Source organism: Fundulus heteroclitus, chromosome 8 (genome assembly GCF_011125445.2).
Source record: "Fundulus heteroclitus isolate FHET01 chromosome 8, MU-UCD_Fhet_4.1, whole genome shotgun sequence".
Classification (NCBI taxonomy): domain Eukaryota; kingdom Metazoa; phylum Chordata; class Actinopteri; order Cyprinodontiformes; family Fundulidae; genus Fundulus; species Fundulus heteroclitus.
The window spans coordinates 6,619,167-6,634,481 of NC_046368.1; the positions used below are offsets into that span (position 1 = coordinate 6,619,167).

At 38.1% G+C, this 15,315-nt stretch overlaps 1 protein-coding gene across 2 annotated transcripts in view; it reads left to right on the forward strand.

Annotated features, from left to right (window-relative positions):
* The window catches only part of vldlr (very low density lipoprotein receptor), a 45,471-nt gene that overhangs the window by 2,163 nt on the left and 27,993 nt on the right, over positions 1-15,315 (forward strand). For both annotated transcript variants that reach the window (XM_036140013.1, XM_012877521.3), the window contains exons 2-3: positions 9,392-9,511; positions 13,657-13,779. In XM_036140013.1, the coding sequence (XP_035995906.1) occupies positions 9,392-9,511; positions 13,657-13,779 (243 nt within the window). The remainder of the gene's footprint in view (positions 1-9,391; positions 9,512-13,656; positions 13,780-15,315) is intronic.

A 15,315-nucleotide genomic window follows, 5' to 3' on the forward strand; every position in this document is an offset into this window, starting at 1 on the left:
TATATAGAGCACAATAATTTGCTATTTTTAACTGAGGGATGATTTAATGTAGCTCAATGCCTGTCAAATCTGTGCCTGCAAATGGTACTTGATGGCGGCGCTGTAATTTCTGAGCTCTAATCTGCAATCAGTCTTAATTATGCAAGATATTTGATTGGTAATTCTTCATTTTTAGAGAATATTACATTAAAAACAAGGAGGTGGTAACCTTTGGTTTGAACAATTTAAAGTGTAAAATCCTTAGAGTATATTGACTTGTTTCAGGAACAAATGACTAAAATAACTGGTTCATTTTGGCTGCTTAACACTTCCTCGGTCCTTATTTTTTATTTTTTTTTAAAGACTCTTTTAGGTGTCAGTTTTTAAAATGGAGTCTGACACTGCAGAGAAAAGGAACTGGTTCGTCTGGGTATGTTCACCTGCTTTATCTGCTGAGGTCTGCTGTTGGGCTGATTTGATCAAAGTGTGCAGTGGACAGTTTTCCTGGCAGCAGGTCGATGGGTTTGTGTGTAGAACCGTGGAGCAGCAGCTCCATGGGGATAAGCTCCTAAAGGAGCGCACAGTAGACTGTATCGCTCCCTGCAACCATAGTTTATAGTTGCTCAGTGCTTTTTATACTCTCACTGCTGTAATACGGCAATAGTTTATTTTTAAACAGCCTGCCTTTTTGGAAGCTTTGTTGTTCTTGCAAGCTAGTATAACATGTGAAGTAAGGCATTTTCTTTTTGCTGAATTCAAGGTTTCTATAGAGTTAAAATTTCAACATTTAAAAGTAAAGATGATGGAAAAGGTTATTTGATCTTAAAGGAGGAGTTTATGTTGTGAATTTGCCAGAATGTAGAGATCAGGGTGCCATCGACATTCTGCCTGCTGCGTTTTTTTTTTTTTGTTTTGTTTTTTGTGCAGGTAGCTCTTGCATGCTTAAATAAAGCAAACTTACAGGAAAACTGGATCTGAGTGGGGAAATCTGAGTTTTTACTTAGACCGTATGTGTTCTGCGCAGCATAATTGCCAAAACTGATTTTAAAACATGTTTTAAAGAAACTATTTGACCACTTTTCCAATTAACTGTATAGGGGTGGACCTCCTGCAGTCTTAAGGTGTGGGATTTTGATTTTGTCTGGATAAGAGGCAAAATATTAGCTTTATCCATAAACCATAAAATGTATTTTACTGTTATAGATATTAAAGAAGTTCAGACTGGAACAAAAGGCTAAATTCTTAAAATGCAGAGCCTCTTAGATCAGTGTTAAACTGTAACTCGTCTGGTTTAAATGGCTAACCAGGTTGTTTTTTCTTTAACTGAGCTGACGGTGTTTCACTTGATTTGTGGCTCTGGCTGATTATTTGTTGCATTAAGCTGCAATTTAACTTCAAACTTAACCAAACCAGGAAGTGATGTCCTGACAAAAGGAAATTGTTCACCCAGAAACATGAACTTCTGGCCTAATATTGTATGTTTAGGTGTTTTATCTTTTTAATGTTTCATTAAAGTGAGGTTCTGCTCTAAAATGGGGATTTAATGAAATTACCAAAGCTGGTCACAATGATGTGCTGGACCTACTAAAAGTAAATGAGCTGGTTATTTTTTTCTACAGGAAAGTTTATATAGCACTATTAATGCTGTTTTAAATACAAACTTTTGCGCTTTAAAAAAAAAGAACTCGTAGATGAAATGTCGTCTAAAATCTTCTGCATCATTCACGCCTCGGCTATCATCCAAACTGTAAAATGGTGAAATTCTCTTTCTAAAAGCTGCAGTAAAGTTTTTGTTTAGTCCTGGTTTAAAGGATTCAGCAGCAGAAAGTTTGTTCCAGAGCTGAGGAGCGTAGAAACCAAACGGTGCCTCCTGTTGTTTAGTTCTGGTCCCAGGAGGACTGGGTAAGCGGGTCTCTGACCTTGAGCCGTCTGCATGGTTCATATCAGTAACAAAATGTGAATTTGCTGAGTTGCTTCCGCGACGCATGAAGCCCTGAAGTTTCTTTTTTAAAGGCAAAACGAGCAACAGCACCAGTTAAAAGTCTCATTAATGGAAAAGTGCCAGAGCAGGTGTTAAACTTTCCAAACAAAAAGCAGATGAACCCACAAAATTATTTTTTTGTTGAATAATATCCCCTATCAACTTTGTTTGAGGTGTTTTCCTGCTGTTTTTGTTAATAATAAAAGGATCAGCTACAGTAAATTAGTTTTCTTGGAAACTTTCTATGGATGTAAGCAAAAGGCCAGGAAGTCTGGAAAGGTGTGGAAGTTTTTGTAGAAACTCTGTAAATCGCGTTGAAAGGTTGACTTGCTGCATTTCTCGGTCTCATCATTTTGGGATCAACATGAAGTCGTTTAGCTTGAAGCTCGCCTTGCATGATCGTTGTTGCTTTGTCAGCATTAAATGTACGTCAGCATTTAGACTCTGAGTCAGGACTGTGTGCAGTTTGGTCTGCTTTGGAGCTTTGTAAACAGTTCCTGCTAAATCACTGGGAAACATAATTTATAGTGTTTCAAGTAGTTAGAAAATAAGAGGGTGTTTTCAGCCGGCTGATTGCATGTCTGTAAAACACTAAGGGCCACAGGAGGAGCTGTTGGGCACATCACTTGCTGCAAGAAATGAATGACAGGAAAAAAATTACTTTATTTTTAAAGTGACTCCCAGGTTATTGCTTGGGGTAAAGATTTTAATCTGGGTTTGGTGTCCTTGTTGGCAAAGTGCATGTGTGGAGCCAAGTTAAATGCTTATAGAAAACCAAAAACTTGTTTGTTCATAATAAGATAAGGTTATATACACCAAGCCTCCATCCCATTGGTGTTTTGATGGTCCTTTTTTGTGGATAAATGGCCCCAGCACCGGGCGCGATTAGCAGATATAAACAGATGTGGCGCCATCTAGTGTCAGTATCACAGAACTACCATGGCAGTTTGCTTAATTGATAGATCGCTTGTAAATAATGCCAGACTGAGTCTGACCCTCTGCAACACCTCACAATAAAGCAGCAGCTCAGCGTAATGAAGACCAACATTATTAATTAAATAAACTGATCTTCAGCAGCTTTTAGAGCCTCATATCAGAACATTTACTCACGTCAGTCAACTCTGCGTCACATCTGAGCCTCGGCAGGTTTAGCGTCCGCTTCAGTGAACACCAACGTTCAGACTGTAATCCAAGAGACTTTCCAGGCTTTTTTTCTCTTGGAATCATTTTATTTTATTTTTTCATTGAATCTTGGACCTTTCTTCAATGTTTCACTGGGAGATGCTAATAGCCGTTAGCCGCTTCCTTGTTTTAGCCCCTGCTGCACATGCTCAGTACGTACGTCGTCTGTTATAGTAAACACGAAAGGCTTTATTTATTAACACACTGAGCAAAAACAAAGTGTAAAACACCAAAATGACAACTAATACGGCAACAGGACATGATATCTTTCGTTTAAAACTTTGGATGCAACCAAAGTGAGCTACTGACCTTTATAAATTAGTCAATACAAAACTAGACTAGCAAGGTCCAGTTGTAGCTCTCTGAAAGAAATGCAATTTTCTTATTTGGTTCTGGGAAGTTTGATGAATGATGCAAGTTTTTTTTTTTTTTAAAACAAGGAGTTGGCGAGGGTCTCTGCAAGTTCTGTCTTCTTCTATGGTAGGGAATCTCTGGAGGTTGTCAGAAGCGGAGCTGCAGTTTTCTGTCTTAGTAACTGGTAGCTTAGTACCAGACGGTGACTGGAGATGTTTGGGGTTTCATTTTTGCTTCTGGTTTCGGCTGCTGGGCTGGCAGCGAAATGACAAGAGGAGCACAATTTATGGAATCACAACTGTCATTGCAAAAATAGCAAGGGACTACTAGGAGGCAGTATGTGTTGGATTATTGTATTTGAGGTGGCATATTGCTCCCACGCTGCATGAAAACATATGCTGCCTGTTGGCCGGGCTTCCTTTGCCCGTGATAACCACATCTGGTACAGATTTTCACAGACTGAGATGCTTTCGCTTCATGGAAAGTGGTCATGATGTCATGGGAATGGAAAATTAAGTAACGCGTCTGTAAACTTCAATATTATGTAGTTATTCAGCTCTAGTAGGGCCATGCAGTGAATGGCTTTGGCGTACAGGGTGAATGCCTTTCTGGACTCTTATGATTGGGCTGGGCAGTATGGACCAAAAATATATGAACCGTTTCTTTTCATAAAGTTATTATAAAGGCCTCAATAAATCAAAGCTTTATCACAAATGTCTCAAAGGGAAATTGTTTAACAGCCTTAGATAAGTATGTAAAATGGCTTCATCAAGGTGGAGCTGACCTAACAAAGCAATACAGGAAGATTTATGCATCAGAGCAGATGCCGTTTATCGTTAGCTTGTGTCTTTGTTTTCATGAAAAGCACATAGAAGAATAATAAAATAAAACTTGACACAAGTGAGACTTTCAGCAGAAGACTTGCTGATCCAGGACATAATCGCTTATTTCCATCTGACTGTGGGACTTTTTCTAAGGCGGAGCAGATTACTGTATTCTTTGGACCATAAGGTGCACTAAATATTCTTTAGTATGTAATATCACTCCTCCACAGCTCTCTATCAGGAGGACGGAGTAGCTGGACTACACTGCCCTGTTTCTATCATAAGGCCAAAATAAATTTAACTTTTATATTGAATTAACTTACTAGGTTTATTGTTGCTAGCACGTACTCCAGGCTGCCTTACATGAATGCACTTCTAGTTTAGACATTACAGTCAGGCAGTCTGGTAGACAGCTCAGGGGTCCTCAGGTAGTGACACAGTGTACCGTAATGCTCCTAATATCCACTGAGCGTAACGGCTTCGTTGCTAACCAAAGTCATATTTAAACATTTTAACAGATTTGAGTGCATTGTACCACATAAAATCAGTCAGTAAACACAACATTAATCTTATATAAGGTGCACCATCAATGTTTGAGAAGAATTAAGGATTTTTAAGTGCCCTTTTATAGTCTGAAACACAGTAGTAAATCTTGCAAAGGGATTATATTCTGAAACTCTTCCACTGTCTGGCTGGTGGTAAAGAGGGAAATGGCTTTATTTTGCTTGTTTCAGTCTAAATATAATATCTTATTTATAGCTGCCTTGTTACTGAACATCAGCCATAGAAAGCTGGACTTTAGTTAATTTCTAATGTTGCACCAGTTTAGAGGCTTTAAAATCCGACTTTTTGCACGTTTATCTCATATATTTTCAGTGTTCTGGATGTGTTGGACACAACTACCCAAATGCTACAGTTAATTTATTTTCATGACTGCAGTGAATTTTGAGACTTCTGTGTCGGCTACGGTTGCTTGGTATGTGTTTAAAAACACGCAGTAATGTTGGTGAAAGCTGAAAAGACTTGTGATGAAGTGTTAATGTCTGTCTTCTGTGGGTTAAAGGCAAACACATCCAGGATAATCATCATTTCATCTCCATGTTTTATTGAAAAGTTGCTTCCTGTCTTTCTGCACTGAAGCCTGTTTATGCTGGATTAAAGTGTCGCCTTAATGCATTATACTTAAATAAGTGGCTTCATGATGTGCCTCCTTTGTACGATGCAGTGTAACGGGCAGCTCCAGTGAAAACGGCTGGTTGAGGTTTTCTGCCGTCGTATCTGGGCCATCATCCGCTTCACGTGGAGAACGGGACCAACGCTCCTCAGGTTCACACTGAAACGTGCTTCTCCAGAGGAGCTGCTGACCCACTTTCTAAAGGGTTTCCATCATGACTGCTTTTCTCTGCAAGTTTTGTTTTAAACAGTGAATTTAGGGTGAATGTTTAATATGAACATTTGAAGCTTTTAACCTCTGAACAACGTGGTGAATGTCGCCGTTTACGCCACCTGGTCCGCAGCAGCAGCGTGGAGCGAGCCTCAAGGTCGGAGTTATTTTCAGAACGGGAGTCGTTCTGATGTCAGCTGCAGCAAACCGAGCCACAGAAACGACCTTCAGTCCGGAAAGCCTCGCTTCACTGCCGCCGGGAGCGAGAATGAAACTCAACAGCAAGATTATCAGCGTTTTTAATTAAACTACAGCAGACCTGCTCCAACTAGAACAGGTCTGCTACCTTCACGATCCAAAGCTATGTTTTATTTATTTTTGGTCTCCGGTATAACTAAACGAGTCTTTTAGAGCCACTAATGTTACCTGAATAACTTTTATGGTAAAAATCTACTGTAGGAAATGTGTCATTTAAAAGAACTGGATTTCTATTTTAAAGAAACTTTGGGAAAAGAGGATGGAAACATTTTCTTCCGTGGGATATTTATGGCAAAAGTTTCCACCTTAATGAAGAGAGGAGGGGGGAAATGGATCTAAAATATTATTATAGGTTCTTTAGTGGAAACTACATGCAGTTATTCCATGAAAACGCTGCTAAAACTGGCATCTGTTCATAAACAGGAGTTGGTTTGTTGTTGTGTTTAGCAAAAGTTATTAAGATCGGTAGTGGGAGGTCACACAGGTTCCAGGCTGAGCTAAAAGAACATTTTAACCTTCAGGTAAACGAGGGGAAAGGTTTATTGTTTGGGTCTTTATTTCTAAATTAAACTGTCTTCACGTTTTCAGAAATAAACCTATAACTACAACTTTTCAGCAGCAAGCTAATCTCTCATCTTATAATGTGTAGTCTAGACAAGTTTCAATTATTTCACAATGTGCAATACTCGGTTTATAATTTAGTGCTTTACTCACTTTTTTTTTTTTTTTTTTTTTTTTTTTTAAGGTTTTGTTGCAGTTCTGCTAATTTTATACACAAAGCCATGCAGCTGCTTTTGTTTCTGAGCCTCTGCAACATAATCTCATCCCAACACGGGTTTGGTGCCGGTCTGAATGTCTTTAAAGAGAAATCCACGTCTAGTTATGAGCAGGCAGGAAAATCTGCTTTTATCAACCCCCTCAGACCAGATTCCCATGCAGGTTGGCTTTTCCATCTCGCAAAGTAGCATTTCTAGAATTTATTCCCCCTTTTCCTAGTGATCTGTTTAAAAATGTCTGCATTTCTGATCAAAGTTTATACACAACATTTTATACATTAATGAGCAGGAGAGCTTTAGGTCTGCAGGTCAAAGGGAAAATGGACTTATTCCCCGACCAGACTGTAAAGATGGATATAGTTATTCTAATATCCATCTATCCAGCCAGCCTCTTTTTTTTTTTTTTTTTTTTTTTTTTTTTTTAAAGATCTTTTCAGGTTTTAGAAGTAAAAATGATGTACTGAGTGTTTCAGTCTGGAGAAGTGGACTTTCTGAGTTGGAGAAAAGGTCTGGGAACCTTTCTTTTTGTTTTCTGAGCCACGTTTTAAAATGTTGAACCGTAACTTTTCAGATGCTTTCAGTTTTTGATTTAATTGCTGCATTAGTCCTCCCCTCTTCCTGATGTGTTTTTGTATTTTACACTTAAATTTCTGCTTGAAGTATTTTGGCTCTGACTCAATTTTCTGTCGCTGGTAAAAATGCGTTTCAGTACCGAGAGCTCTCCTGTTTATGAACTGTGACGTATTGGGGCTTTTTATTTTTGTTAAACGGTAGTCGAGTGTTTTGAAAGTGTTGGGAAATGAGACTTGGCCTGTTTTTTAAAAATGTCAATGATGCCAGGGAGAGATGATTCATTCCAGTTAAAAGCTTAGTTTTCCACCCTGGTAATAAATTTAAAGTACAACATCCTGTTTATATGGGCTTTTTCCCTCCATCTTTTTATTTTATTTTTTTATTAAAGTTAAGACCAGGTTTTTATTCAAACTGGATTTAAGCTGTAGTTCCTGTCTGGAGGGAAGAAGGTGGCATAAATGAGAATATTGAGGCCAGTTTTTCTTTTAGATTTCATTCGCAGAAATGGATGTAAAGTTTTGTTACACCTGAACAATAAAGGATCACGTTTGTACTAGGACTGGACGATAACTCAATGTATATCCATCGCTAGACTCAGTGGTGGTTCTAGACCAAATTTACCAGGGGGGCCAAGGTGGGGCCAGTGTTTTTTACAGGGGCACATAAAAGAATGAAATCATAAAACAGGGCAATATTTAATCGCTTAATAATATGAAGTGAGACACTTGTGGCTCTGGTACTGCAGGTTTCAAATCCCTGATCTAGCAGATGAAAACTGTGACCCCAGCTCAATACAGCTCAAGCTAAAAATAAGACACCTTGATTTTTAAACCCTTGTTGGGGTGAAATTGTAAAGGTACAAAAAAAGATTGGTCAAAGTGACAAATCAGGGGTGGTTTCTTCACCAATGCATATAGTCGTAAGAAGTTTATTTAATTTATGTCTTTAGTACAGGGGCCATAACAGGGGCCAGGACCATTTCTACAGGGGCACAGGCCTCTGTGGGCCCCTGTCTAGAGCCACCCCTGGCTAGACTTATAATGTGGGGAAGGAGCAATAAAAAGTTCAATGGAATAAGTTTTCCTTTTTTTTGAGTTCTAGCTGTGTAGGTTAATATTAGTCATTAAATCCTCCCAACCAATCACAACGCAGACCCAGGAACCAAGCTCCACCCCTTCAGAGTTCAGAGCAGGTGTTTTTTTTTTTATTTTATTTTTTTTTATTTTTTTTTTTTTTTTTTTATTTTTTTTTTTTTTTTAAGAAACCTGCAGTTTCAGTAAAAGTTGGTTGAATTGAGTTTGAATTCAGTGTTTTGTGTTTACTTAAAAATAGTTGGGTTAAGCAACAAAATGAACAGGGCTGATAATTATGATTTGTTTAACCCTAGTTTGGCATCTGGACCGCAATCTGAATTTTGACTCTCGGATTAAATCTGTCGTGTGTGTTACAGAGCAATGTTACATAATTCCTGTCATGCCATTATGTAGACATTTCAATTAATATTTTTCTTACAGCTCTATTTAAAAAATACTGCCACACTGAGTTTAACAGAACTTTAGTGGCTCGGCTGCAGCTGGTACCAAAAACGAGCCACTTTTCTCCTGTTTTAGCAGCAATCCATTGGCTTCTGGTTCCCTTTTTCAGATTGATTGTTTAAAAGACTTTTATTTATTTTTTATTTTTATTTTTTTTATAAATGTCTTCATGCAGTATGAGTCTGACCTGCTTCATATGTCTGTTTAATCTTCTCTTAAAACACTTATTTTTTTCTCTTCCTGGCTTATAACTCAGTTTGAGATGTTGGCTTTTGTAGTTTTTAGTTATTGACCCTTTTTAATTCTCATTTAGATCCAAGATCTCCTTTCGTTTTCTAGAACAAAACACAGTAAATTTTACAAACGCAGTAACGGTACAAGAAATTGAAACTTTACTTCATTAAATAAGCTCATAATCTCATTGTTTCGTGTGGGTGTTTTTGTTTAAATTGGCTAACCATTGTATTGTAAAGCGCTGTAGAAATCATGTTGAGCTGCAGCGTTGCAGTAAAATCGTCCCGTCCGCCTTGTGTCTGTTTCTTTAGGTACGAAGACTGAATGTGAAGCCAATCAGTTCCAGTGTGGAAACGGCCGCTGCATCCCGTCCGTGTGGCAGTGTGACGGAGACGAGGACTGCACGGACGGCAGCGACGAGAGCTCGTGTGGTGAGGCAACATTTACCGAACCTCTGAATGGAACAGATTTACCCTGTAATGTAGTTAAAGTCTGAAAGTAAACGTGCTGCTGCAGAGGATGTCCTACCTGTGCAGAAAATGCAGCACAGTTGACAAATGTAGCCCAAAAACCAGGATTAATGCCAGGGATCGTCTACCAGAACCTTTTTAAAACCAATAAATCCAGTTATACACTTACATTTTTGGTCTCAAACTGCAGTCCTCCAGGGCTTGAGTCCTGCAACCTTTAGCTGAATCTCTGCTTCAACACACCGTGGCTGCATGCTAGCGGGCTAGTTTAGCCATTTTATTCAGGTGTGGAGGGCAAAAGATGCATCTAAAAGCTCTCTGATGTTTTTGAGACCACAGAGTTAAAGGAAAGTGTGACGTTAAGGAAAAAAACATTAAAGTTGAGCCTAACGCTGCTTAAATGAACCAGTTATTAACAATCTGCTGACATTTTCACTCGGACACAAAACAAACGTGATGCTGACAAACATCTCCTTGAAGCTTCAGAGGGAAGCATGAAGTGCTTTAAAGTTTCCTGTCTGAACGTCAGCATTTAAAATTATTAAAGGTGACAGACGAGACTTTTTCCTTCCACTCAACTTTCCATTTATATGTGTAGATGCAGTTCTCAGGTCATTGCTAAAGAACTTAAAGCCTGGAGAGCTGCCACCACAGCAGTCTTCAGGTTGTTTTGGTTGGAACATTTCTCCAATAAATGCAGTTTTTGTGTCGTTTTGCGTATTCCAGTCTTCTTAGGGACTAACTTTTAGACGTCTATTGGCTGTAAGGCTAAATAATCACCATTAACAGAAAAATGTTAAACTTAAAATATCCCCTTTTTTTTTTATACTTTAAACTGAATAAAATTGTCTGATATTCTAGTTTTAGATGCACGTGTGTGTATATAATTCTGCCACAATGATTATGAATGTTTCCACATTTGACTCCTTCCTGTGCCCCGAAGCAACGACTAATTTACACTTTAACACATTTTGATTATGACTTTAACCCAATCTAGTAGGTTACACTTTTTTTTTATTTTTTATTTATTCCCATGTGGGATCACAGGTAGCAACGTGTGGACAAGTTCGCCTACCAGGACTCTTACACTGACCTGCAAAAAATTGTTAAAATTTTTTTATCTGGTGCAGAATTTAGTTTTGATCAAAAAATGCTTGAAAAGATGCATGAAGTCCTGAAAGCACAGCAGCTGATCAGCGTTTACTGTAATTCAAAGTTCTGATGGGATGAATCGGTCGTGCTTTGGACCCATGGTTTGCATTAGATTCAAAAAATGTGACAGTTTGGCCCCTTTTTTATTTATTTCAATCCTTTTTTTTTTAAGAGCCTTACCTGGGGGGCGGTGGCACATGGTGCTAAATATGGATGTAAGGGAGCGTGTCCAATATGTTCATCTATCTGGGTCATTAAATAAAAGAAGGGAGGAGGTGGATGGAGATGGCAGCAGATTTTATTCTCTTTTAAAGAGAGGAAGCTGTGATCAGAGCAGATTATTCCAGTTTTCCTTTTTCAGGAAACGAGTAATGGCTCAGATTTGAGCGCCTTTGTTCCCTTTTTTTTTTTTTTTAAACGTCTTTATAAAACTCTGCTTCTTAAGGCCAGTTTCTGCTTAAATCTTTTTATCCACGACAAAAGAGAATGTTAAACCTAAATGCGTGGAAACGGGATGGTGGCTGAGTATAAATGTCCCTGCAGCATTTAGATGGGAACAAATTAAAAATTACTTTATTAATCCCAAAGGGAGATTAAACGCTGCTGGAACTCATGTTGTGGCGTTTCTTCAGAGGTGTAGGTGCTGACGGTAGGAAGAATCTCCTGTAGCGCTTCTGACTGAAGACCCTGTCGTAAAACGGTCTGAAGATGCTCAAGGTTTATTGGGTTCATCCTCAGTGGTTAGTTTGACTTTTTTATTTTAAAGTTGACTCTATAAACAATACAATAGCAGAAACTATTAAACTGCATCCTCAAAGTTTGAGTTATATGATTACAATTTGGTTTGTGCAATTTAACAACGTTAAAGTGACTCTAGTTCATATCCATTGGTCGGCTTTCCATTTGGTCATAAATTCAAATCTAACTGTAGGAACTATTCCTATACTTATATGGTTTAAATTCACTTTATTACCTTCTGGTTAATCTCTCAGGAAGCCGTTGGCATTCAGGACTTTGCAGCAGGTGCTTTGTGGTTGTGGAGGAGTTCCTGTCTCTGCTTTCTGTTATGATTATTTTTAATTATAATCATTTTTTATTTTATTTTTTAATATTGTTGGATAAATAAGAGTTTAAAAGCCTTGAGAGATGGTGTCTCTTTATAAGCCTTGTTGTGGAGCAGAGGTCATGTCAGTCTCTATAAATCTGTCAGTAAATCCCAGTTTAACAGACCTGACATTTTAAACTGACTTTAGCATCTTTTAAAATTTATCAGCCCTGTTAACTTTCAGCGGTCTGTGTTCCCTAGAATTATAAAGTTTTATTTCCTGTCTGCGTTTCAGCAAAGATCTGCTTCATTTTAAACATTTCTTACCACAGAAGGACTTGAATCTGTTTGATTTGCAGCAGTTCCTCATTTTTTATATATATATATATATATATATATATATATATATATAGTATATATATATATATATATATATATATCTAGATATATATATATTATATATATCTATATCTATATATATATATATCTATATATATATATATATATCTCTATCTATATATATATATATATATATCTTTTTTTTTTTTTTCCCCCCCAGCATAGTTTACAAAACTCTGACTCTTGCTGAGCTGATGAGCTTGTTGCTTTGACGAGCCAATCCTGGGAGAGGCGTCTGGATTTCTCCCCTGCATAGATGCGGTCTAGGATTAATTATTAGGGCTTAACGATACCTACAAGACTTTAACGATGCTTCAGGAACCCAAGCTGGGATTGTGATGCATCAGTTGTCAGAGCGACGCATTCTGCCTCCTTCAGCATCTGACCGGCTGCAGCCTTGGACTCATCGCAGAGATAAAGGATCACTGTGAGCAAAGAGAGGCTGTGCTTAGGTTCTGATGTCTCCTGAATCTTTAGTCTTCCACAACAGAAAAGGGCCTGCAATAAAACCCAAGGATGCCGTAAATTCAGCAGTAAATCAGGATAAAAGCGGTAAAAAGATTCAATGAACATGTCGTCTTCACGGATTAAGCTGATTTCTAAGCGTACAGTAATGGCTTTTCTTCTGCTGTGCTTGCATATTGTTGCCCATCACTCTGTGGCCATTTAGCTTTTTACCAGAAACCCAAAACGCAGCCAAGCAAATGATTGTAGGGATAAATTTGATCGTCTTTCACAGGAGAAGCCGTGCTTATCGCAGCTGGCCAGAGATGACGGCGTCCTCCGATGAGAAATAAAGTTTTTAATGTGGTTACACCCCTAGTACCAGGCATCCAGCAAGGCAAACTCATTTCTGTAAAGAGCCACTTTGGCATCATGGAGTCATTAAAAGGGCCGGTTGCTCCTGTGTAGATATTATTTTTTTGATTTCTGAATTTCACTCCAGTAACAAAGTAGCACCCTTTGGTCCATTTGAACAGTTTATCTGCAAAAAAGTAGATTTTCGGGTTGAATTGCTCTTTAAACTCATCATTCTGCATCACTTCTTCTCCTCTTGGACACTTCTGGGTTGTTTTAATGTGTTGTGGGAAAACTGACACCTAGTGCCTGGATGCTGTTACTACAGTTAAAAGCTGTAATGATGCTATAGTTTGCAATATTTTAAATCTGGATTATTTGGATTTTTAACCCAACTTTTTCATAGTTTTAAGTCTTGCTCTCTGCTTGTTTTCATTTGTGGAGCCTGATGCTCTTTAGGCACTTTTGGTTTAATGGGTTCTGATTGTGTTAATGTTAAAAAAAAATTTTTGAACAGTCTGCAAAACAAAACCTACAGGAATCAAAGTAACCATGAACCTTTAAAAAACAAACACTGGACCAGAAGTACTTCATGCAAAAACAAGTAAATGCAGCGACGCATCAACCTGTAAAAGCCACAGTAGACTGGACCCCTTTTTATTTTATATTTTGTAGTTTTCTTCACTGATCACTCTCTCCGTTCTTTCCTCAGTTAAAAAGACGTGTGCCGAGGTGGACTTTGTGTGCCGCAGTGGTCAGTGCGTGCCGAAGCGATGGCACTGCGACGGGGAACCAGACTGTGAGGACGGCTCAGACGAGAGCGTGGAAATCTGCCGTGAGTCAAACCAGATTAGAACTTCTTCACACATTGCTGTATATAAACAGGTTTTTGTCTGTGAATTAGACCCTCTGAGGCTGCGCCAACAAGTTGATCCCAACATAAAGTCCTTCACTAGCTTTAGGGAGACTGTTATAGTGGACTAATACTGCTAACAAGGGTTCATTTTTCCAAAAACTTAAATTGCACCAATCAGCAACTCACCTTGAACTCAAATGTTAATTTTTAATCTTAAATAAAGCCTCGTTCCACATCTTCTGATCCACATTTATAGCAGTTTGAGTCTGTTTCCTGGTGAAAACATGACCCGGTCCTGCTTGTATTTGATGTTTGTTCAACCCAGACACATGGAGGGGGGGGGGGGGGCTTTACTGCTGCAGCTGTTGCCTTCAACTCAGCAGCAGGGAGGAGTTTTGTAGAGTGTGACTTTAATTTTAAACGCCTCGCTCCTCCTTCACATTCCTGTGTTCAGGGGTTAATCCGTCTCTCTTCTGGCATCAGATTGTAAAAGTTTCCTGATTGTTGTTCATTTAAATATTAGAAATTAGGGAAAACCTTGAAGAAAATGCATTTATTTGGCTTTAAATGGTTAATGTACAAAATATAATTTAGTCAGTTTTACATGGTACCAATTTCTAGCAAATCATGTCTCAATGCACTCAACAAAATCAGCTTTAATCAGTTTGGAAAGTAACTAAATCCTTATTAGATTAAATTGATTTTTTTTGTAATTTAAAAAACTAGTTTATTATGACTGGTTAAAAGTCAAGAAATTACTCAAGAGTAAAAGTATGCAGTAGGAAGGCTGCTCAAGTACTGACTAATCATAACAGCTGATTTAATATTTAAAAATTATGTAATCAGACTGATAAACACCAGAATTTGCACATAATCTTTTTAAGACACTTTTTTCTAAAAAATAAAATAAATCAACATAAAACTTGAAAGTAATACAGCAGTTATTGTACATATAGTATGTTAGCTCGGTGTAAAGTACTTCCAATAACTATCTGTTTACTGAACGTTCATCTGACCTCCAAATGGCTCAATGAGCTCAGCAGATAAAAAAAATAACAGTTTATGTACAAATAAGAAGTCTCACTTTAACAAACTCCAGGTTTTGGTCTCTCTGGTGCATTTTTAGTTAAAACAAGTTTGTTCTTTATTCATCAAGTTAATTACAGCAGGAAGAGTAGCCAGAAATTTTACTCAAGAGTTGTGACAAGTCTGACTACTATAGTAAAAATGACAGGGCAGTAAAGATGCTCCTAAAAGTACTTTTTTTTTTCTCAAATTTACTCGAGTAAATGTAACTAGTTACTACCCACGTCTGAACGGCAATCTGCCTCGACACACTGTGGGTTAGAGAAGACGGAGCAGAGACACATAAAAGCACAGAAGCGCTGACCCAGGAGTACTTTCTATGTCGGAGAAAGTGAAAGGATAACGGCAAACTAGCTCCTTTAGCAGCTTCATCTGATGGAGAAACGCAGTTAAGCAGATAAACTGAGTCAGTTTTCAGGTCTAGAGGAG